The sequence below is a fragment of the Homalodisca vitripennis genome, chromosome 2 (genome assembly GCF_021130785.1).
Source record: "Homalodisca vitripennis isolate AUS2020 chromosome 2, UT_GWSS_2.1, whole genome shotgun sequence".
Classification (NCBI taxonomy): domain Eukaryota; kingdom Metazoa; phylum Arthropoda; class Insecta; order Hemiptera; family Cicadellidae; genus Homalodisca; species Homalodisca vitripennis.
Genome location: NC_060208.1, coordinates 99,280,438 through 99,305,982, shown reverse-complemented (window position 1 = coordinate 99,305,982; position 25,545 = coordinate 99,280,438). Strand labels below are relative to the sequence as shown.

At 33.0% G+C, this 25,545-nt stretch overlaps 1 protein-coding gene across 1 annotated transcript in view; it reads right to left on the bottom strand.

The window, feature by feature from the left end:
• Window positions 1-15,360: 15,360 nt before the first annotated feature.
• Window positions 15,361-25,545, bottom strand: part of LOC124354418 — a 29,710-nt gene continuing 19,525 nt past the window's right edge. Inside the window, exons 2-4 of the mRNA XM_046804856.1 lie at window positions 23,831-24,058; window positions 17,374-18,276; window positions 15,361-16,810 (exon numbers count right to left, since the gene is read on the bottom strand). Of these exons, the coding sequence (XP_046660812.1) occupies window positions 16,556-16,810; window positions 17,374-18,276; window positions 23,831-24,058 (1,386 nt within the window). The 3' untranslated portion in view covers window positions 15,361-16,555. The remainder of the gene's footprint in view (window positions 16,811-17,373; window positions 18,277-23,830; window positions 24,059-25,545) is intronic.

Below are 25,545 nucleotides of genomic sequence, written 5' to 3'. Positions count from 1 at the left end.
AAGGCTTAAAGTATACGTTAAAAAAGTGTGATGTAATTACGAGATTTGAAAAATAAATCTTCACATTCATAATGTTGACGGTTATAACGCCAAAGATGTGTTTAATAGTAGCAAAGTAATATTTAATTATTAGTTTATATTACCGAGAGTCAAATAAAATAGAAGAGGTTTGTTATAAGGATAAGATGACGCGTAACAAGCTTCACTGATGTTGCATGTAAAGGTTCAAGTCTATAGCTACAAATGCCACTACCTCACATGTTACAATGTCATGCTTGTACTCAGTTTGTAAAGGTTCAGGTCTATAGCTAATAAATGTTAATACTTCACATGTTACAATGTCATGCTTGTACTCAGTTTGTAAAGGTTCTATAGGTTATTACTATAGCTATAAATGTTAATACTTCACATGTTACACATGGGGTTTTTAATTTTTTTATTCATGCTTGTACTCAGATGTAAAGGTTCAGCTCTATAGCTATAAATGTCACTAACTTCACATGTTACAATGTCCATGCTTGTACTCAGTTTGTATAAGGTTCAGGTCTATAGCTTATAAATGTTAATACTTCACATGTTACAATGTCACGCTTGTACTCAGTTTGTAAAGGTTTCAGGTCTATAGCTATAAATGTAATACTTCACATGTTACAATGTCCATGCTTGTACTCAGTTTGTAAAGGTTCAGGTCTATAGCTATAAAATTTCACTACTTCACATGTTACAATGTCATGCTTGTATACTCAGTTTCTTATAAAGGTTCAGGCCTATAGCTATAAATGTTAATACTTCACATGTTACAATGTCATGCTTGTACTCAGTTTGTAAAGGTTCAGGTCTATAGCTATAAATTTTAATACTTCACACATGTTACAATGTCATGCTTGTACTCAGTTTGTAAAGGTTCAGGTCTATAGCTATAAATGTCACTACTTAACATGTTTACAATGTCATGCTTGTACTCAGTTTGTAAAGGTTCAGGTCTATAGCTATAAATGTTAATACTTCACATGTTACAATGTCAAGCTTGTACTCAGTTTTGTAAAGGTTTCAGGTCTATAGCTATAAATGTTTAATACTTCACATGTTACAATGTCATGCTTTGTACTCAGTTTGTAAAGGTTCAGGTCTCTAATAGCTATAAATGTCACTAACTTCACATGTTACAATGTCATGCTTGTACTCAGTTTGTAAAGGTTCAGGTCTAAATAGCTATAAATGTCCACTACTTCACATGTTACAATGTCATGCTTGTACTCAGTTTGTAAAGGTTCAGGTCTATAGCTATAAATGTCACTACTTCACATGTTACAATGTCATGCTTGTACTCAGTTTTGTAAAGGTTCAGGTCTATAGCTATAAATGTTTAATACTTCACATGTTACAATGGTCATGCTTGTACTCAGTTTGATTTTTTTTTTTTTGGTAAAGGTTCAGGTCTATAGCTATAAATGTTTAATACTTCACATGTTACAATGTCATGCTTGTACTCAGTTTGTAAAGGTTCAGGTCTATAGCTATAAATGTTAATCCTCTCACATGTTACAATGTCATGCTTGTACTCAGTTTGTAAAGGTTCCAGGCTATAGCTATAAATGTTAATAACTTCACATGTTACAATGTCATGCTTGTACTCATTTTTAAAGGTTCAGGTCTATAGCTATAAATGTTAATACTTCACATGTTACAATGTCACGCTTGTACTCAGTTTGTAAAGGTTCAGGTCTATAGCTATAAATGTTAATACTTCACATGTTACAATGTCATGCTTGTACTCAGTTTGTAAAGGTTCAGGTCTATAGCTATAAATGTTAATACTTCACATGTTACAATGTCATGCTTGTACTCAGTTTATAAAGGTTCAGGTCTATAGCTATAAATGTCACTACTATCACATGTTACAATGTCATGCTCTTGTACTCAGTTCTATAAAGGTTCAGGTCTATAGCAATAAATGTCACTACTTCACATGTTACAATGTCATGCTTATGTACTCAGTTTTGTAAAGGTTCAGGTCTATAGCTATAAATGTTAATACTTCACATGTTACAATGTCATGCTTGTACTAAGTTTTGTAAAGGTTCAGGTCTATAGCTATAAATGTTAATACTTCACAATGTATTACAATGTCATGCTTGTACTCAGTTTGTAAAGGTTCAGGTCTATAGCTATAAATGTCACTGCTTCACATGTTACAATGTCATGCTTGTACTCAGTTTGTAAAGGTTCAGGTCTATAGCTATAAATGTTAATACTTCACATGTTACAATGTCACGCTTGTACTCATTTGTAAAGGTTCAGGTCTATAAGCTATAAATGTTAATACTTCACATGTTACAATGTCCCCACGCTTGTACTCAGTTTGTAAATGGTTCAGGTCTATAGCTTATAAATGTTAATACTTCACATGTTACAATGTCACGCTTGTACTCAGTTTTGTAAAGGTTTAACTCTATAGCTATAAATGTTAATACTTCACATGGGGGGTTACAATGTCACGCTTGTACTACAGTTTGTAAAGGGTTTAACTCTATAGCTATAAATGTTCACTACTTCACATGTTACATAAGTCACGCTTGTACACAGTTTTGAAAAGGTTCAGGTCTATAGCTATAAATGTCACTACTTCACATGTTACAATGTCATGCTTGTACTCAGTTTGTAAAGGTTCAGGTCTATAGCTAATAAATGTTAATACTTCACATGTTACAATGTCACGCTTGTACTCAGTTTGTAAAGGTTCAGGTTCCTATATAGCTATAAATGTTAATACTTCACATGTTGCAATATGTCACGCTTGTACTCAGTTTGTAAAGGTTTAACTCTATAGCTATAAATGTTAATACTTCCATGTTACAATGTCACGCTTGTACTCAGTTTGTAAAGGTTTAACTCTATAGCTATAAATGTTACTACTTCACATGTTACTAATGTCACGCTTGTACTCAGTTTGTAAAGGTTCAGGTCTAATAGCTATAAATGTCACTACTTCACATGTTACAATGTCATGCTTGTACTCAGTTTGTAAAGGTTCAGGTCTATAGCTATAAATGTTAATACTTCACATGTTACAATGTCACGCTTTGTACTCGGTTTGTAAAGATTCAAGTCTAATAACTAACATTATGTCACTACTTCACATGTTACAATGCCATGCTCGTACTCAGTTTGTAAAGGTTCAGGTCGCTATAGCTATAAATGTTAATACTTCACAAGTTACAATGTCACGCTTGTACTCAGTTTTATGTAAAGGTTCAGGTCTATAGCTATAAATGTTAATACTTCACATGTTACAATGTCATGCTTGTACTCAGTTTGTAAAGGTTCAGGTCTATAGCCTATAAATGATAATACTTCACATGTTACAATGTCATGCTTGTACTCAGTTTGTAAAGGTTCAGGTCTAGTAGCTATAAATGTCACTACTTCACAAGTTACAATGTCATGCTTGTACTCAGGTTTATAAAGGTTTCAGGTCTATAGCAATAAATGTCACTACTTCACATGTTACAATGTCATGGCTTGTACTCAGTTTGTAAAGGTTCAGGTCTATAGCTATAAATGTTAATACTTCACATGTTACAATGTCATGTCTTGTCCTACTAATATGTATAGTAAAGGTTCAGGTCTATAGCTATAAATGTTAATACTCACATGTTACAATGTCATGCTTGTACTCATGTTTGTAAAGGTTCAGGTCTATAGCTATAAGATGTTCACACTGCTCTTCACATGTTACAATGTCATGCTTGTACTCAGTTTGTAAAGGTTCAGGTCTATAAGCTATAAATGTTAATACTTCACATGTTACAATGTCACGCTTGTACTCAGTTTGTAAAAGGTTCAGGTCTATAGCTATAAATGTTAATACTTCACATGTTACAATGTCACGCTTGTACTCAGTTTGTAAAGGTTCAGAGTCTATAGCTATAAATGTTAATACTTCACATGTTACAATGTCACGCTTGTACTCAGTTTGTAAAGGTTTAACTCTATAGCTATAAATGTTAATACTTCACATGTTACAATGTCACGCTTGTACTCAGTTTGTAAAGGTTTAACTCTATAGCTATAAATGTTACTACTTCACATGTTACAATGTCACGCTTGTACTCAGTTTGTAAAGGTTCAGGTCTATAGCTATAAATGTCACTACTTCACATGTTACAATGTCATGCTTGTACTCAGTTTGTAAAGGTTCAGGTCTATAGCTATAAATGTTAATACTTCACATGTTACAATGTCACGCTTGTACTCAGTTTGTAAAGGTTCAGGTCTATAGCTATAAATGTTAATACTTCACATGTTACAATGTCACGCTTGTACTCAGTTTGTAAAGGTTTAACTCTATAGCTATAAATGTTAATACTTCACATGTTACAATGTCACGCTTGTACTCAGTTTGTAAAGGTTTAACTCTATAGCTATAAATGTTACTACTTCACATGTTACAATGTCACGCTTGTACTCAGTTTGTAAAGGTTCAGGTCTATAGCTATAAATGTCACTACTTCACATGTTACAATGTCATGCTTGTACTCAGTTTGTAAAGGTTCAGGTCTATAGCTATAAATGTTAATACTTCACATGTTACAATGTCACGCTTGTACTCAGTTTGTAAAGATTCAAGTCTATAACTACATATGTCACTACTTCACATGTTACAATGCCATGCTCGTACTCAGTTTGTAAAGGTTCAAGTCTATAGCTATAAATGTTACTACTTCACATGTTACAATCTCTCTGCTTGTTTACAAATTTATGTGTTCTGTGTTAGTCTCGTTGCTATCGTGGTTACCTCTAAGACTTATGTACAAATGGTCACTAACGGTTAGCCAAATCCAATGCAGTGCCTATACATTATCATCAAAACTCGATGTTTTATACAGGAATGAAGTTTCATCCAAAGTTTAAAATCTTTTGCAAAGAAGTCTCTTGCTAACTCTCAGCCAATAACTTTTAAATAATAACATTCTTAAAATATGAAATCCTTAGTTTTAAAACAGATGTCCAATTTATAATTAAAAGCTGTGGTACTTAAAAATACAATTGTACGTACTAGACCTACCATCTAAGTTATCTCTGCGTGAAACAGGCGTTAAAAAAATTAAAAACTCGATAATATAAATTTTCAGTCAACAATTAATTAATTATCACCAAATCAAAACCCCGGCCAGTAATGCTCATCGGCAGGTGAGAGAAGGGCGAGGCTTTAATATTGTGTGGCTGCAGAGTAAGAAAAATAACCTCAACATAGAAGACAGCATCATATTATCGACAACCTGACAGCCTGTGATAAAAAGCCATATTGATTTCTGGTTGATTACATTTCAGCCAAATACAACATAACTTGTACTCACCTACAAATGTGTTTTGTTGGTTCTGACAGCTTTGTTGACTTGAGATGACCCTCCAAGGCGAGGCTAAAATATTTCAAGATTTTTAGTTTTTAATATTTCGACGCTGTGAGACGATATGCTGCATGAGCTTAAGGACTAAAATTAGATAGAAAAGATTATACAAGCGCTGAATCAAGTAGTTTTGAGTTCGCACAATTCATATACGAGTAAACACGAAAAGTCGCGAGATTTTCTGGGAAATAATGAAAGAAAAATGTGTTCAGTGAGAGTATCTTTAAATGATAATTCGGCTATTGCAATTTAAAGTACAAATGTAATTTATGTAAATGATAATACAAAAACACTAAATCTAATTGTTTTATACTTAAGATACATATTTTAGTATTTAACGTCATATTATCTAAAAAAACATTGCTTAAATACCCTTTAGTATGAACATGTATTGATCAAATGGAACATTAAAATAATATATTAAAAGGCTAAAAAACATATATTGTGATAAGACGTTTAGTTGTGTGCACAGTTCAAATCCTACACTGTAGTACGACTTGCCGAAACATTCATTTCACAACCGACAAACAATATTTTAGAAATGTTGTTTGTGCCTACAAATAGATGTAGTGTACCGGCAGAGTTGATGTGGGTAATGAGGGCACCGATGAACATAGCGTAACTGATGGACATTGCCTACCATACATACCACCGGGGCTGTAAAAGCTAATGATAAGTGCCTTTATTAATTAGCTACGACAATTATCGGCCACAAACGTGCGCAGTGGATGGTCAAGAGTATGGCTGCGTAGTAGTTCTGAGCTTGTAAACTATGTGAAAATAAAACTATTCAAATGTGTAAAAATATTTGTGTGTGTACATGCTTGCGAAAGTGTCCGCAACCTCAACTGAACAGACTTTTTTAAATTAGACTTGTATGTCGAATATGTTGTAAATGTTCCAGACAATTTTTATATTTAACTAGCTGATTCCCGCGGCTTCGCACGCTCTACGTAAGCTTTGCCCGTGTATGTGCACTTCTGGTACGAGTCAATTAGATTTCCAACGCCGATGTAGAGTTTGCCTTGTTGCCACGACCAAGAAAGTGTCTGTATATTTATAGCTATTGTACACGTACCTTTACTTTATTATAAAGTAGTCTAACACTCAAGGTTTAAGTTCAACTAGAAATTTATCTTAAAGAGAAATTCCCCATCATAACTTAGGGCCTTCAAATAGTATTTGGTTATTTAATATACATAACTGTCAGGTAATTGCAGTTAATAATGTGGAGGCGCTTTAAAGACTATTATCTTTTGCAGCGTCACTTGGTGGCGAGTTACATCAATGGGCATAGTATATAAACCTTCTCCGTGGAAAAGTACATATACATAAAAATTGTCATAATGATCGTTCAAATAGTTCACAATTCCATAAAGGACAAACACACAAACATTCATTTATATATAGAGACTAGCGGGCCCGGCGCGCTTTGCTGCGCATTTCAATAATTTTTTGCAAAAGTTGCCCGCGGCTTCGCACGCAATTTCCCGTTGAAAACAGTACACTATATTCACTTATTCTTTTTCTATCACATTCTAAACATTGCTGAGATAATTGATAGTCGTTCCATCGTGAGCCTCTTGGGCGTATTATGAAGGTATGTACCATATTCCTGCCCTCTATCTAGCTGTTACCCACGGCTTCGCACGCAACTCTTAAGAACCGAAGTCCTTATATTACTTAGTAAATTTTTTTTTTTACTATAATAAATTTTAGATTAAATTAGTTATATCTCCGATGCCACGATTGAGCTTGCTTTGTTGTCTCGATCGAGAGAATATGTACACACGGAGTTTCGAGAACCATACTTCTGTCAAAAAAAAAAAACTAATGTTGGTTTTATAACATTCTTTATATTTGTAGCCAACGTAAGATAGTAATTTTGATATCTGCATTGCTCTTCTGATCAAGCATGAGCATGGTTTATATTAGATAAATATTGCAGTTAAAGGTGAATTTTTACGTCAAATTTGAATTGTATTATCTGGATAGTAAAGTCTATGTTTAACAGTGATTGCAGAAACAGTTGAAACAAAATTTGCTGTTTCTCTTAAGCTTACTCTATGCTTTAAAACTATAAGTGTAATATATGTTTACAAAGAACAGCTGATTAAAAATTTGAAAAGACGTTAACATATGTTTGCTGCAATGCATTTCTTATGGGTATTTCTGTAACCAGTGGGGCGGAATCCTGAATCGGGAAAGGGATGGGCATAGCTTATAAACCTTCTCCGTGGAAAAATACATATACGTACAAATTTTCATCATGATCGGTCCAATAGTTCACGATTCCATAAAGGACAAACATACAAACATTCATTTTTATATATATAGATTTTAAAAATGTTGATTAATATAAACCGATACTACGGAATATCAAAGGATCTGACAGTAACGACGTTGCTGGTTAATTATAAATATTGTATACGAAACCAATAAATACATTAATGTCAATGTATCACGTAATGGAACTTACTAAAATATTTTATAACTTAAAATTAAAGCTTGTTGTTTGATTATTTATTTATTCTGTTTTTTTCCTTTGCAATAATGTTTACACATAAGACCAATATAAAAACGTTAGAAACTTACTTATCAATTTGCTCAGCCTTTGGACCCAAATCCAATAGCGTTCTTCCTAATACCAAGAGGAACCTGTATACTAGTTTTCTATTCTCTTGGACCTATCTATCAAGGTCATATGACAGACGGACATACAGACAGCTACACATTTTTTAAGGACAGAAGGATCCTTAATAAATACTGATTTTAAAATGTGTAAAACTATTTTATAAATTTCTATTTACAGCCTATAACACAATCTTTCTTTCCCTAAAACCCTGTTGCATACCTGTCGTAGAAATTTAGTTTATGTTTGATGGGATCAATTTAACATCTTGACAGAGGTCGTAGGATTAAATTGAGTAAATTGGCTAAAAGTATAAAATAAGTTACATCTAAAAATATGTTTATATTATTGGGCTTTTTATAATATGATAATACTACAAATATCATATTATAAACTATAATAATAGATTATAAATTGGGCAATATTATAAATTGGGCTTCTACGTCTAATGCATGATTACCTTGAAAATATTATTTAGATGCAACTTTTTTTATAATTTTAGCCAATTTAAATAAAATAAATTGAAGTTTTACTGCAAGTATCATGTTTGTAATACAAAAATACGTTTCTCTTAAAATGACTCCCACAATATAGACAAACTGTGATTATGCCAGACTACAGGCCACTTAGCAGAATTCGCTCAGCTTGCATTCGGACTTTTAAATCTATACCTCGTTTCATTCTCAAGATTTCCTGTGAACAGATAGACAGACAAATCGTCATACAAAAACGACATTTTTACATTTTTCCAGCAGATAAAAGGGAAATTGTGTCAGCCTGCTGAGAGATAGGTTGCAATGACATTCAACCAACTTCCGAGATAGATATGCACTATCATCAAACTCTGTGTTGCAAATATATAAATAAAGCGTCATGCAATATTTTATGTCTATTGGTGAGTTCGTTTTCGAGATATCGTCCGGACAAACGACAGATAGACAAACAGACAGACTGAAATTATATTTGTCCAGCCCTATGTGTAACAGGCTTCGATAAAGCTTAGGCAACAAACTTATACAGTTAAAGCCCAATTTGGGTTCTAAAAAATGTTATACGCTGTATCTTCAAAAAGTATTCTATTTAAACATTTTGATTTTGTATGAACATTAAATGGAAGTCGTTGAGCACATAACGCAGTTAGGTTCTTAATGAATTAATGGTAAGCTTACAGTACATCTTAGGTATATACAGTACAAGGCCATACTCACTCAAATCCACCCTTCATTCATATTCCCTTTGACTATCTAATTAAAATCATAATTGGGTTTGAGTAAATATGTAACTTTTACACCTTAATTAGTTTAAATAATAAGTCATTTAAGTTAGTAATTATAATATTGTCTCAACTAGATAACAATATAATTAGAAGTTGTTATCTTCCTCCAACTTAGTTGTCTATATCGTTTTGTGGAAATGGTGCCTTCAAATATTTTAGAATGCAGAACTCTTGACAGTACTGAGGATTGTATTTCAAAGTTAACAGGCGTCACTAGTCTGAAGTAGGTGAATATTGGTAGTTAGGGTGTCTAGGACTTTCTAATCTCCAGATATTGAACAACCTGACCACGATTTTTTACTCAGAAAGTCTCCGATCTCTGTTTTTATTGTGTCTGACCTCTTATTGGGAGTTCTATATAGTATTTTTCTTTCAATTTATAATAATATGAATTTTTAGAAAATGACGGTCCCTACGAGATCTTCAGAGTTCTTCGAAATTCAAATTTAAATACTGTCTACAATGCCGTAAATAGATCTATAAAATCACATATTTAATGTTTCTACGTTATTTTAGAAGCCATCAAAAAATTAATTAAAAATCTATATATGTAAAGTAAACTTTTAACAATTATATGAAATGATGTTCAAATTTGAAAAATATGTTTTAAAAGCTTAAGAAATTTGAAATATTTATAAAAATTGTTTTTAAATCGGTTCTTAAATTAAAAAAATATTTTACTAAATATTCAAAATTGTTTCTAATACATTGAGCATGAAAAACTCTTTATCTTTACTGAAATCAAAATATGTTAAAGAACAAATTTATTATACTCAACATTACAAATGTCTAACAAATATCTAGAAAATAAAAAAGATAATGAATTTAATTATCTTCAGAATTGGCTATAAGAAACCAAACATATTATTATTATTATTATACAGAAAAATCCAAAACTGTGTCTTTAATATTGAAATTCTCTTAGACATACTGATGGTTATCGCGAGAAACTGCTGATTAAACGTATTAAAAAATTTCAAAAACATCCAAAGCAACATGGTTTAAGAAATACTTGATACATTCAAGATTTAGCACTTGATAATGATTTAATAGATTTATACATAATTTCGAACAAAATTTATTGATTTATTGATCATATATATTTTTAACAATAAAAAACACCACAAAAACAATTTCAGACACAAAAATAGAAGTAGTGACGACTTATTGGTTGGTATTATTCCTGTCCAGAATCCACATATTATGTATGTTTTTAGAACTTAATATGGACTCTAACTTGCATTGGTCAAAACATATTAATCATGAATGTTAAAAATTATGTCTGTATCACATGTTTATGTTTATAAACACAGGCTTTTTTTTATTTTGTTCCTATTCTGACGTATGGGCTGAAACCTTTTTGGAACAGACTCAGGTAACTCTGTTGGGAGAGTTTTTAAATTTTAAAAATCTGTTAGAGTTTTGTGTGGCTTAGGTAGTCGAGGCAGTTGGCGGGCAGAGTTCACTAATTAAAACCTTTTCACTTTGCCTTCACTGTATTTTCTGTTTCGATGTTTATATCAAAAACCTGCAATCTTTCCTTATATACAGTATTTCCCTTTACTTACCTGTACTCCGAAAAAAATAGAGAAACACTCATCATTCCACACCACCATAGCAATATTTTCAAAGGGTTTATGCCATAAGTTTCTTCCAAAATATGCAATGCTCTGCCGCATTGTTTGAAGACTCCTTCAACTGAGGTACATTCTAAAAAGAATTTAAAGCAGTAATTGATAAAACGTGTTTTAACTCTGAGGACGAGCTGTTGAACGGCAATCATAAGTCTGGGCCATTAGGCAATACGTCACTGACGATCACTTTTAGTTTTAATGACAATGCTTTTATGTTAGCAATTAATACTTCAAGTAATGGTGTTTATACTCCTACTATGCAGGTTGGTCATTACCTAGTGTTACATTTCTTGTAGTGATAATTCAACATAAATGTGACTCAAATACAAAAATTAAAATCTTTATTACTTACGCACACCCAGAGAAAAATTGTTTTCATCTTTTAATAAAAACATAACATTTCGTAACAGTGTAACATTTCTATTACATTCACTACATTTCTCGAACTCTATTACTATTATTGTATTCTACATTAAATTTTGAGTAAGTATGGATAACATTTATTGAATCTGAGTCTCCAGAAATATTAATTAAATCGACTTATACTGGGAAGTTCTAATTTTTTTTATGTAAAAAAATAGTTGGCATTCCCAATTATTTATGAAAAATGCTTGACTAGTAAATGTCATAAAAACTACTTTTAGCGAAATTCTGATCATATCCTGATTTACACTGCTGAACTCACATAGCTATCCTTTTATGAAAAAATATAATTAGATACATCATGTAATCTGGAAGCTTATTTTTCAGAATTTTGTTTAATTCATATGAAAGAATTCTTGATATTTCTCCATATTTAAAATCTCAAAGATAGAATAGAATAAACATTGAAACCATAATAGCAGATAATACGCATATGAAAGGTAAAATATCTTAAGAAGACGAATATAAAATACAATTAGTAAATAATTAACCTCAGATTTGGAAAGATAGCTCACGAACAAAATAACCAACTAAATGCAGGATCCGAATGGACTTTCAAAATGCGGAATATAACAGTTTGATATATTTGTAATAAATATTAACTAAATGATCATATTACAAAATTTTATGAACCAAACAATAATTTTAATTATTATAAACTACATATTGTGGATTTTTGATGAATTTTATGAAAAATTAGTAGGCATTAAAGATACATTTTGTGAAATTAATGAAAAATTTGAGCAAAATTTCGTTAAATTTAAAGATGATTCTGAGAAAACCTCATTGTCTAATCTACTAACATGTAGATGTATAATTTTCAATACAGATTGAATCACGAAAAGTACTTGCCCCACCGGGAACTGAACCCGGTTCTCTCACTTGCCGGGCGAGCATCTCACCACTACACCATATATCCCTTACTTTTTATGATTAAATTATTTTGTATTTGACCATTTCCGTCACATGTGTGTTTAAATAAGCAACCAAACATACGGTCAGAAAACCTAATACTTGCCACACGACTTTAAACATTCATTAAATGTGTACAATAGTATACGACGGATTGCATTATGTTAGAAACGATAACGCCACTAGTTTTTCTATTCTATAGAAGAGTCCATTTTTTGACCATTATTGTGAAGGGACCACTGTTTGATATTTGGCTACGGGAGGTTTTTACCAACACTTTTTACACATTCTTTCCATCCTTACAAGAAGTTCTGGTTCCAAGTACAAGCTATGTTAGAGAACTTCGCATGGTAATATAGGACTTTTTTTTACTTTGACATTCTTAAAATTCAACACTACTTAAAACGTGTTTTAAATCATTTAAAATTTTTGTATGTTTTGATTATTGTCAAAGAGTCGATAAAGAAGTAAAATTGGTAATTATGGTTGCTTTTTAAATGTTTAGTATTTTACAATCTCATATTGGTTGGATCCTGGTCAACATCAAAACCTTGCCAAGATAAGCTTTTAAAGAATATTTTGATTCAAAAATACCAGGTAGTGTTGCATTTTTTTTACAATGGAACTATTGTGAGAAGAATCTCGCAGACGTATACTTTTATTAATGTGGTCCAAATTTCTGTTAAATGAAAATTTGGGTACATAATTTGATTAATATTCTGTTTTTGGACCGATATATAAAAATTAGTATTATTAATATATTTTAAGATCGCAACATGTAATCTTACATGTATATATTGCGGTATATATTGCTTCGAGGTAGTCATCGAAGGATAACTTTGAATGAGATAACCTGTCAAGCTAAGTAGTATTACAATCCAATATTTCTAATTAGCGCTGTTCAAAATCAACATGCCTTGCGAAACTGTGTTTAAAGTTGTCGGGATTTTATTAAAATCTTTTCCAGAATAGATTAATGCAAATTAATGTTTGATTAATTTATTATTCACGTATTAGTGACAAGCTGTGAGGAACACTGTCAACAGATATCATGCGGTAGATCAGTTAGTAGAGGAGACCGTTGCGTTGGTTAGTCAATGTACTGTGCCAAACTCGAGTCGGGTAGAAAGCAGATCGTAGACCGCCTCGCCCGTTGATTTTAACTACGAGGTTGAGATGTGGATAGAGAGTGAATGGTTGGTGGTTGTGATGCATTGTTGATCATGCTTTCTTAATAGTAATTTAAATAAATCGTTCCTATTTAACTATACCTTGAAAATTCGAATCGTGCTAAACTTGAATAAATCCTGCCATTTGAATGCATCTTTTATCGTCTCGTCCCAGTTATAAAACCATAAGTGGATTTCATAAAAGATACTCTTATCAAAATTATGCTCTTGACAACATTTTTTGAAGTGTTTGCATACATTTATCTTATCTTACCTATTAAATACCGAATATCTGCCAGACTCCATAACCTATAATATTAAATCTTGCTCATTATACGCTCTTGTTCACTTGAACACTCAATTTCAACGTAAAGTATCACAAAATCACGCCTTAACTTTGTTAATTCCAACCAGAAACTGAACATGATACTGGACTTCCTCAAAACTGATAAGATAAGGGAGGGCTGCTCTGCAGCACATAAGAGCTGTAAAACAGGTTTAAGTTTGTAACGAAAGTGATTGTCTATTGAAGTTATCTACCTTCTGAATGTGGATGTTCATGTTTTGCCTCAATTCACTTTTAATTAATTTCAATGAGCTGCCATCAAGACTGTTCTTCTTCTACTATCAAGACCTTTTAAATGAGGTGTCACTTAATGGGTCTTTACATTTAAACTTTTTTTTGAGCGCTCCTCCAAAATCCCTTTTGGGAAAATGGGCAAAGTTGTAACAGTGATTAAAACGTTCACTTCTATTTCTTAGAAAGGTGTCCTGAGTTCCATCTCTCCACCTGTATCCATCAAAAACTAAACTGTAAAGTGTATCCATACTTTTAACTTACACTGTATATAGAAAAACTTTCATATTATAAAAATGCCAGTTATTATATTTTAATTACAAATCTAACGATACCAAGTTTAAGTAATTCTGTTGATAAATAAGGGAGATAATTCGTTTTTATCAAATCGATTACTAAACAATGTCAAATATCATTATGTGACAGCTTGTGAGTCACAATAATCAGTTAGGCTTATTTTAATTGTAGTTACTCTAATCAGCTAACTCCACATTGCATTGTTGGATTGTGATAATAATATCCTTAGCAATTGCAGTTTTCTTTATTTCCTTTGGTCCTGCAATAATGCCAGCAAATGTTGGTAGAGGTTTCTGGAACATTCTATCTAATGTAGACGTGTAACTTTGTACAGAATACGTTCGTATCGGAATTATTCAACAAAATATTTTAATTTGGCGTCCGTTCGGAGTACAGTAGTGCGAATATTTCTCCTTACTATTACACAATTTAGATCTAAAGTGATACATTTCTGAAATGGCATAATATATAAATACTTTTTATTTTAATACAATATCTAATAACATCACATAAGTTTCAAATATAGCGACCGAATAAAGCTTCGAATAAGATAGCTATATACCAGATATTAAGCATTAGGGCGATATTACAAGGAGATTTATAATCCTCGTGACTTTTAAAATAACTTTTGATTGTATATTTTTTTTCTGATATATCACAGGACAAAGGCTGTATTTATATTAATTTTCTTTACGTGTTTTACTTACTATATGGGTTTTGAATATCTCAACTCAAACTCAGAAGCTATATAAACGTATAAATACAGAGCTAAAAAATTGTATATCATGGTACTGTGACGCTATATTTAGGACATTAGCGTGAGCTAAATTCATTATGCCAAACTAAGTTTCTAAATACTATAAAATTATGGAGAATTTCATAAGATTCATTAAGAAAGAACACATTAAAGAACATTTAATGTGTTTGTATTAATAAAATTACTATTTATTATACTATATTAGATATAAATACCTTAATTTATGTATTTAGATTTTTATTTTTCACTATGCTAAAGGAAAAACAGATACATTTCACACAAAATGTTTTTATTTCATAAGTTAACACAAATTGGAATGTTTAATGCCTATTCATTAAACTATCAATGTAGCTGAAATTAAGGATATGTCAAGACTTTCTTAGTAATTAAGTTATAAACTATTGCAATATAATAATAAACAAGGCAAGTTGCTTTGAGAAAAGGACTTATTAACCTAATAACCTTTTAATTGCCATAGGATGTTTAGAATAAAAACGTCTGTGACGGAATAGACTTGATAACTCACTTTCAAATTATGTTTGTTATCTATGTAATTTCATAAATGGATTAAACAATAAGAATACAATATATACATTTATATAAAATCAACTAGTTTATCTAGCTAAACATATGGCAATGCCCATACAAATACGTAAATCTAAATTATATACATTCCATTTGATTATAAAAAGTAAATTAAGTGAGTAATGCAAGTTCTAAAAAGTTGTTAATCGAATTAGGAAGCGTAGAAAATATGTTTTAATATTTTGGATATGTCTAGTAAGTACAGTTAGAGTTACGGTTATTTGCAGATTTAATTTTATACTGTAAAATATGTTGAAATTCCCCACAAATTATATGCAGGATTTAATTAACACCTTGAAAGTGGCCTTTAAAATTCGTTGTATTGGATTCTACACTGAAATTCAAAATGATTTTCTATAATGTTTGGTTTTAACTTATGTAAATCTATGCTCTAGACGAACTTTCTGTTATCATTTACAATTTATCGGTTTACTCACAGAAATATATTTAAAAAGGAATTTAATGTATATATATATATATATATATATATATATATATATATATATATATATATATATACATTGGTTAAATACTAACGATTTAAAGAAACCGGGTTAGAATTGTTTTAGGATCCCCTTGGGCAAGGAAAGCTTTCAAACTACTGCACAAGAAGTATCCACATGAAGGTAACAACATACTTTAACTCTATACTGAGCGATCCTTAGTCTTTAAGTCTGACGCGTAATAGCGTCTTCACTAGTCGTTATGTTATAGAGCGAAGATTCATTATTTTATAAAACAATGGGTTGTGTACTGTTGAAGATATTTCAATTTCAATTACATCATAGAGATGACAGTATACAATGGTGTAGACACCACTACGATAATATTCGGTTGATACTATCGACAAGTCCGAATTCGGTCGTGGCCATCGAACCGACGTCATGGCGCCTTGCTGGGCTGACGGTTCTTGAACCAGTGCTGTATCCTGTCGGAGACAGTGGTGGGGGTCTTGCCGGGGTCTCCCCACTGGGAGGCGGTGTGTAAAACGTACCCTGGAGCTCGAGGGGAGGGTGGACCTGAGGAACCAGAGGCAGGATCTCTGGAGGAATTGTAGTAGTATCGAGGCTTCGGAGAGGTCGTGGAAGTCACGTCGTGCAGTCGCTCGATAGGGGATGTCGATACGCTTGGGAGGACCTAGAGGAAAACCACAATTTTAAGTTTCTCTCAAAATGATACAAGTTTCCAAAAAGACAAGTCCACAAAGAACATCAGTAATTGAAAACAGATGTTAGGTTAAAGCCAAATGGCTTAAGAAAAAAATGTTTCCCATTTAAATTTTAAAAATAGTCTTATGTCAAATCAGCTGAAAAATCTATTCATTTGCAGAAAATGTGTTGCTACGGTCTGCAAAGTCGAAGCCTTTTTCAAAAGTAAAATAAAAAGAAATTCAAACAACAGAACCAACCATTAAAACATGGCCTATAGATTGAATTACATTAGTTTCTAAAACCGCCAATTTGAAATCGTTAAATCATTTCTGCGAAATATATTTATCAAAGAAAACCGCTCATTCTGTATTTGCATCTCTTACAAGTTTTCTTGACAATTTGGTAATCCAGATAAAACCTTAGTTAACATCGAGGAGTAGAGTAATGTATTAATTTTAATAAGCACTAAACAAAGATATGAGAGTTAAGAGTAGCAGAGAAAAGTCTTATTACATTATGAGTTTCCATGTAAGTAACCCAAAACCTCACCTTCCGTCCTCTCTCAGACAGCATGAAGGAGACACTGGGAAGTTGTGTCTGATATTCATCATCGCTGAGATCCTGTCTAGAGCTGGATATCCTTTGGTCCTGAAGCCTTCTCTCCTCCTTTGTCATCTTCTTCTCGATGTAGTAGTCCTGCGGCCTCAGATAGTGCTCATCTAGTTCCACTTCCATCATGCTGGCAGGTCTGGACCTCCCGTCCCTCTCGTAGGTGCCCTCGACCACGCTCACATTTCTCTGATCATACCGATCAAAGTCTCTATCGATCCTTCGGTCTCTTTCAGCATCCACAAAGTCGCTACGAAATCGGTCACTGGAGAACCTCCCTGAGTCATCTGAAGCGGTTCTCGGAAAGCCCCTGTTATCCATTCTCCTTCTTCCGTATTGCCTGTATTCGTCCCCAGATCTATCCAATCGTTCCGGTTCACCTCTCGAATCTTTGTCGTCCTCAAATTCCACGTTTCTTTCATTTTTTTCTACGATTACACCGCGGCCATCAAGATCTTCCACTTTCTTTTTCCTCTTCAAAGAGGATCGTAACTCTTTCAACACTCCATTTCCCAGGCTCTTCTTAGTACTAGATCCGTCAGATTCTTTGTCTTTTTTCTCCCCTTTAACTTTTTCCGTTTTTTCTTCCACCACCTGGGGTGCAGATACGACTTTGACGGGCTTCTTCTCCCGTGAAGCACCTGAAGACGATCTTGATGGAGATCTCGATCTATTCCCTATCACTGCTAGATCCAGCAGGAATAGAAGTCCAGTGATGATCGAAAGCACGCCGAGGACAATGGCGTTATCTACCAGATGATGCGGGACCTGGTCTATAGCAGCGAGGCAAAGGCCTCCAACTATCAGGAACATGATGCAGCCCAGCACCAGGAAGAAGCAGACCTGAAACAGACATTGAATCCTCAGATTTGTTTATTTTTCATTTATTAGTTACAAATTATCTTCTTAATAGTCTATTTACAAAAGGAGCAAAACGCATTCCCATTCATATCCGTCCATTAAAGCTGTGATAGGTATCTTCATCATCATCCTTAATGTTCGACTTAAAATGATCTTGCTTGTTATGCAAAAGACGACGGTAATATTGCTCGCATACACTTATAAAATTGACTTGTGTTTGTTTATCTGCCAAAACACCGACAGAGATGAAATAAAGAATATTTAAGTTGTGTTATACTTACTCAGTACTCTGTACTAATGAACAGCTTATGACTTTATTTCATTTTACAGTTCTACAATCAATAAAATTCTCTATTAATAAAACTTTCATTCAGAAATCTTACTATTATAATTATTATTCAATGATAAATAATATGCTACAATTAGTTATTTTGGAATAAGGGTGGCTACACAGATAGTACAAAAATTATGTGTTTATAATTGTTGTGTGTCGCATATTGTAGGAAAAACTTTATTATAATGCAGGATATAGGAAACTTTCATTTCCTCAACAAAAGAAAATGTGCAATTTTCATTAAGACGCTTCATTTTTCTTACCTTAAATAAAACTTCATGTTTACAATAAACACAGTCTTTCCAGGAAAAGACAGATAGATTTTGAAAGTAAATTGATTAACAAGATAAAGGGACTTATAACTATTTCGTTAGGTTATTATTCATAATAATCGATTTTATGTGGGTTGTGAATCTAGCCGATATATATTGGCATGATTAACAATTTTCAAATTTGCGACATACCCAAGCAAATGTATGATGAAGAATACGAAAGACTGGACGGGGAAAGCAAGTAAAATGTTGTTTTGTTACAGACTTATACTATTTCTCACGAACTTTAATTCATTTATAGTGTAATCAACCAAAAAATCCTTTATGCTATGCTAATCCAAAACCAGAGGTTAATAACTTGCGATGTGCTATGTTCCGCAAATAGTAGTTTCTATGTCTAGCCATGGGACCGCGCTGTGAGCATTGTTCTTGTGCGACTTCTTTGTAATGCCGTACCTTTTCTGAGTTCCTACTGTATTGTAAGTGGTTCGGAATACAGAGATACCATTATCAATTGTTGAGTTTCAGGTTTCAATAGTAAATTCCTCCACAGACCGAAAGTGACATAAACATTTATGTACTGGTCCAGTCACCCTTGCTATTACCCAGGATACTCTGTAGCCCATTCTCATAATCCTCTCCATCCTTGCAGTGTAACTATTGATCTTCCAATCCTCAAGGTTGCTGGGCCCGCACGACGAAGAGGGCATCCCATACTTGACAGCGGCACCGGACTCCTCAATGGCCGTTCTGCTAGCCGCTAATCGCTCCCGGTGACAGGTCGTCCACCTCGCCCCCCGCCGGGATCACAGGTCCCCACTTCCGGGACATCTTCCCATGACTGATCGGGAGCCTGGGGACCGCTCCGTGTCAGGACTCCCTGAGGCAGGACGCAGAGTCGCGGCAGCTCAGCGACAATACTAGCCTCGACCTTCATCTCTTACGCGTACGAGTCGTATAAGATATCACAACTTAAGAACGCTTGAATTATGTTAAGTGTCAGATTAATTATAATTTCACATAACAAGATTAAAATGAAAGTTTTAAATTTTATTATCGGCACTTAGGGAAAATATTATCCACTCCACATTTAAAATTGGTAGTAAAATTAACCACCTTATTTTGATTGACTGTCTCAAGGGAAATTAATTTACCTAAAACATAGCGGCACATTCACGAGGGAAGCTCCTCCTTCTGATCCGTACCACCTTAACAAAAAGTACAAGATCCTCTACCAACGATATATTTTTACTAATAATCCCAAACGCAAAATTTGATTGATTATCAAAGTTTACGTTTCACGGATCTTCACTTTTAAAGCCTATTTAAAAATGCCTTGATTAGTAGTGATAAATCTGAATATCTTTATTTGTACCCAACTCTAAATCTGGGAAGAAAATTGTTGAATTCGGATCAAAAGAAGACCCGAGCGCTTCAAATCGTGAAACTTTAAAGCAAAGTATCATAAGCCATTATTTTTTATTCATCAGAAGAATTTAATCAAATCCATATTACGATATAACTTTTGTTATAAACATGGCGTAATGAATGTTATAGATTTTGGTAGAAATAAAGTGGTAGTTTAAATCTGGTAATCTAGGTATCTGCTCTGATAATAGGAATATATATCTAACATGCTATTCAGATTTCAAGTTACTGGCTACCTTTTAGGAGGACCTGATCCCAAGATAATCTCATAGAAGATGTCTCATAGATCTCATAGATCATAATTATATTGATGTTAAATTAACTTTTAAATTAAGTTAAAATAATTTTTATAATTAATTAAATTGCATTACATTAATTAATTTAAATGATATAAATGCAACTTTTAATCAGAATATCGGACATGCTATTTATATCTTTAGTACTCCTTGAAGAATCCGAACTTTAAATCATGAATGAATACGCAATGTATGATGTACTGAGTGAGTGAGAGTGCCCCATGAATTATAGTTACTACTTAGAATCAACTAATCCTTATAAATGGCTATTAATATCCCAGTGACTAAGAGTTCGAGACTTTTGAAGCTGCTTGAAATTTAGAAGTATAGAAACAATTATTTAACTCTAGAGTCCTGAGGAAGGTCTAAACTGAACGTAGTAACTAAACTGAATGTAGAAGCTATTTGTACATATGTGTATTGTTATATTTAATGAAGTACAATCATTCCAAAGTTTGTTTCTTCAAACTCTTGTCTAACCATATTTGGTGTTTTGTATTTTGTTAGAAGAAAATGTATTTATTGTTGGTTGTATGATTCAGAATATTCCAACATATACAATATATGTTTATAGACATATAAACAGTACCAAGCTATATACAGCTTTTGTTGAATTTATAAAATGCAAATAAACAAAGGAAAAGAAAATTTCAATCCTGAAACAAATTATTAGCATTTTCTTAAATTACAGCTAGATTCGAATTACTTACAAAGTAGTTTTGAAAATTATAAGTATGACCTATAAATTAAAGCACTTTCAAACGCACATTAAAATTGAAGGTTGTCATTTACGACTGGTTGAATGACTCATTATTACTGAAGAGTTACTTAAGTTGGATTTTCCGAGTCATAAATATATGCGTCACTGGTGATTCAAGGTGAGGAGGAAACTGAGTCAGTACCACATTAATACTACGTACCACATGGGCACTACTACATTAACACGTGTTTACGAGTATATTCTATTCAGCAACCAAGTAATCAGTTACTCAATAGTTGCTGGCTTTACAGTATTATATTTTATTGGTGATTTTATAAGCATCACAAATGTTACCAGCACTCTTAAAGCATTCAAACCAGGCACTAAATGAGTTGATATAAACACATTAATTTACCGATTATAACAACTTTACTGGCGATTGGCTGTCTAGACGCAGCGGGGCACAGCTCATAGCTTAACATCAACATTGATTTTAACGCTACGCGAAATTAATTGTTTTACAAAATATACGTATTTTTCAAACAGGGGAACTCTTGATTTGTAAAGTACGAGTAACAAACTAATGAAAGCTATGCGTTTGCACTGTTTGTTGTTCTCGTACTTGCAGGCGATCAAATCGGTCAGTAACAATTCTCGCGTCGTTCTTATTGAAACATTAATTGATTGAAAAACAATGAACTCTCATAAAAGCGTGTGTGTTTTTAATTTGTTAACAACATTTACTAGTGTACCACTTTTCCTTGTGTCAGGCATAACCTTAGAAATGTAAAGTGACCTATATTCTACAAATGTCATTTTTGTAAGAAAATAATGATATCTTTTAGATTTTTCAAAACGAAGTTACATAAAGTAGTAAGTATGGATAATTTCGCATGAAACTTTACATTGAAGATATATATTATAAGAAAAAGATCCAATAATTTTTATTTAGCATGTTTAAAAATAGTAAGGTGCCAAAATAACCTTTGAGATGTATTTTAGTGCATTTAGTAAACTTAAAAGGACTTATAACAATTATTTTGTAGCTAAACTACTTTGCGACTTTGAATGATAGTCAGTAAACAAGTTTCCAGTAAGAAAGAAGTCTATCGTCACACGCGCAAGTTTTGGCGGTGTTTGAACTGAGGGAGTAGCAAGAGGGTTAAAATGTTTAAACTGTTTAACCTGTTCGCTAATCTCCCACTTCAACCACCACCTGAACAAGTGTGACGGATGATCGATCGGTTTCGTTCTTAGGAGAAACTGCTCTATAGTTTATACTAACATCTACAGTAGATTGCTCTAACTAACATCTAATAGCAACACGTAGACGTATTCCTTTGCAGTCAAATGACCTTTTACACAAGGTGTGATGAGGTCACAATACAATCGTTCCAGTTGTCGATGTCACGGAGTGGCGGCAACAAAGGTGCCTAGGAATGTGCTTTGAATACATCAAATTAAATAGATCTATAGCTTACAACACAGTATTACATTCAGCTGACAAAGCACGTGATTGAGTAAACATATTACACGTCACCGTGCTTTATTATTGTATAAATAGTATCAGCTTTCTGCTCCATTCCAGAAAAAGTCTTGAGTTAAAAACATTTAGTGGAAAAGATTGACAATAAAAAAGGGTCAGTTTTGTTTTATTTTCACACCTGAATAAAAGAGCACATGCACGTTCTCGAAACGTTGTGTTACCATTTTTGTAATGCATACCGATGAAAATGTCCGTAAACACGTGTTTACGCGAAAACTCAAACAAACAAACAAAAACTTTTGCATTTATAATATTATTAGGATTAGGATTGGGAGGTTCTTTTTCACAATTTATCCCTTTGTAGATAGAAAATAATAAAAGTTTAGCTCTTTGTATTTACTTATATTGGTCCCACTATTGGGTTCACACAAAATACACTCAGCTTTGTTTATTTTTACCTATTCAACCTATTTTACTGAAATTTTACAGGAGCGTGTTAATGTTGAGTTACGTGCTGTGCCCGCTGCGTCTAGACAGCCGATCGCCAATAAAATTGTTATAATCTATAAATTAATGTGTGTATATCAACTTATTTAATGCCTTACTTACTTTTTTTTATAATTTTTTTTACTAATTCCCAAAGTGTTAATACACAATTTAGAGGCATTCTGATTTTATTGTCTTAACATAATATCTTATTTTTGACGTGAATCAATTTCTACTTTTTATTCTATAATATTTTTCTCAGAACATATCTCTCAGGTAAGTTTCCCAGTAAATATTTACAAATAATTCTTTAGTTAAAAGTCCTCTTCTATTTCACCTTTCCTGAGTAACTCTTCTAATTAAATTTTTTCAGTTACTGTTGCCTCAAATTCTGACTTTCCGTCCTACCTTTTAAAAACAGTTGCCCCAAATCCTACTTCTAGTTTCATGATTGTTTTACCTAATCTTTTCTCTCAAATAACATCTTACCACCCCTGATGATTATCTCCTCCCCTCTCTCTCTCTCTGACTCACCGTCCTCCTGGCTCGCTTGAGCTCTCCTGTCAGCTGACCTATCAGCAGTCCCAGCACCACGATGGCGAAGCCCCCGAACGTGACGTCCGCCAGGAGCGCCCCGTTCTCGTCCCATGTGACGTTGTTGAGGAGAGGCCATTCCCGCGACAGTTTCTCCAGATGGTAGAACACCTTGATGGCCTCGTTGTCCGTGTAACGTTTGTACACCAGGCAGACAACGCACAGGATCTGCGGCAGAAAACAGTCTAATCTTAGTTTTGGAATAGTTTCGAGCCGTGACTTCCAGAAACATGTATTGTTTTAAAACAATTTGAAAATTGAAAACTTTGTTTGATGAAATATATAATTCAAAAATTCGGAATGAAATATTCCGTGTAAATTTAAATATTGTGTATGATGACGTAATAAGCTCAGTAGGGTACACCTCAACTCAAGCAAGCGTTAGTGTTTAACAATAGTATCAAGATGCTACCACTATTGTATATGGTCGCCTTGAATATATTCCAGTGAAACGATAATTTTATGTAAAAGCCGTAGACGATTGTAATCTTTTTCAAATGAATATTTAAACCAGTCTACTTTTTAAAATACTACCAGAAATATTTTCAAGATTCTGCCCTTAAGCATCCCTATAAAATCTAATTAAAACTAGAAAAACTGCAGAGTTCAGCTTCAAATACAATACAATACATTTGTATTTTATCAAGAAGTGTAGAACGGTTTGCTCTTGGATTTTATTAATTTCTTATAAATTTAATATTTACGGCGTAGAATGTACAGTAGTAAGTTTTTATATTCACACAAAAACTCAAAATATTGTTATCAATAAAAACAAGGATTTCCAACAAAATTGGCTGCTTTATACCTTAAATAAAGCACACACTCATCTTTACTTCCATAATATACTGCTTTTATAATTATTACACTTAACAAAAATCTAGAATACAATAACTAATAATTTGTTGTAGTATGTATATTACAATATTAACTGAGATAGGACAATAATTACAATGTCACAATTTACAAATAAAAAGAAAACTAATCCTGCATTTTCGTCCTTTGTTACTCCTAAACGTTGTAATTGTCTTGAGTATAATGTGCTGATTAAATTGATGTAGTAGGCATGTTTACAACTGAAATAATGAAAACAATTATAATGTACATGATCAACGTCCTGAACGCCTATTGGACACGCTAGCACTAAACGTCCAATAAACGTTGTAACTGTCTTGAGTATAATGTGCTGATTAAATTGATGTAGTAGGCATGTTTACAACTGAAATAATGAAAACAATTATAATGTACATGATCAACGTCCTGAACGCCTATTGGACACGCTAGCACTAAACGTCCAATAAACGTTGTAACTGTCTTGAGTATAGTGTGCTGATTAAAATTGATGTAGTAGGCATGTTTACAACTGAAATAATGAAAACAATTATAATGTACATGATCAACGTCCTGAACGCCTATTGGACACGCTAGCACTAAACGTCCAATAAACGTTGTAACTGTCTTGAGTATAGTGTGCTGATTAAATTGATGTAGTAGGCATGTTTACAACTGAAATAATGAAAACAATTATAATGTACATGATCAACGTCCTGAACGCCTATTGGACACGCTAGCACTAAACGTCCAATAAACGTTGTAACTGTCTTGAGTATAGTGTGCTGATTAAATTGATGTAGTAGGCATGTTTACAACTGAAATAA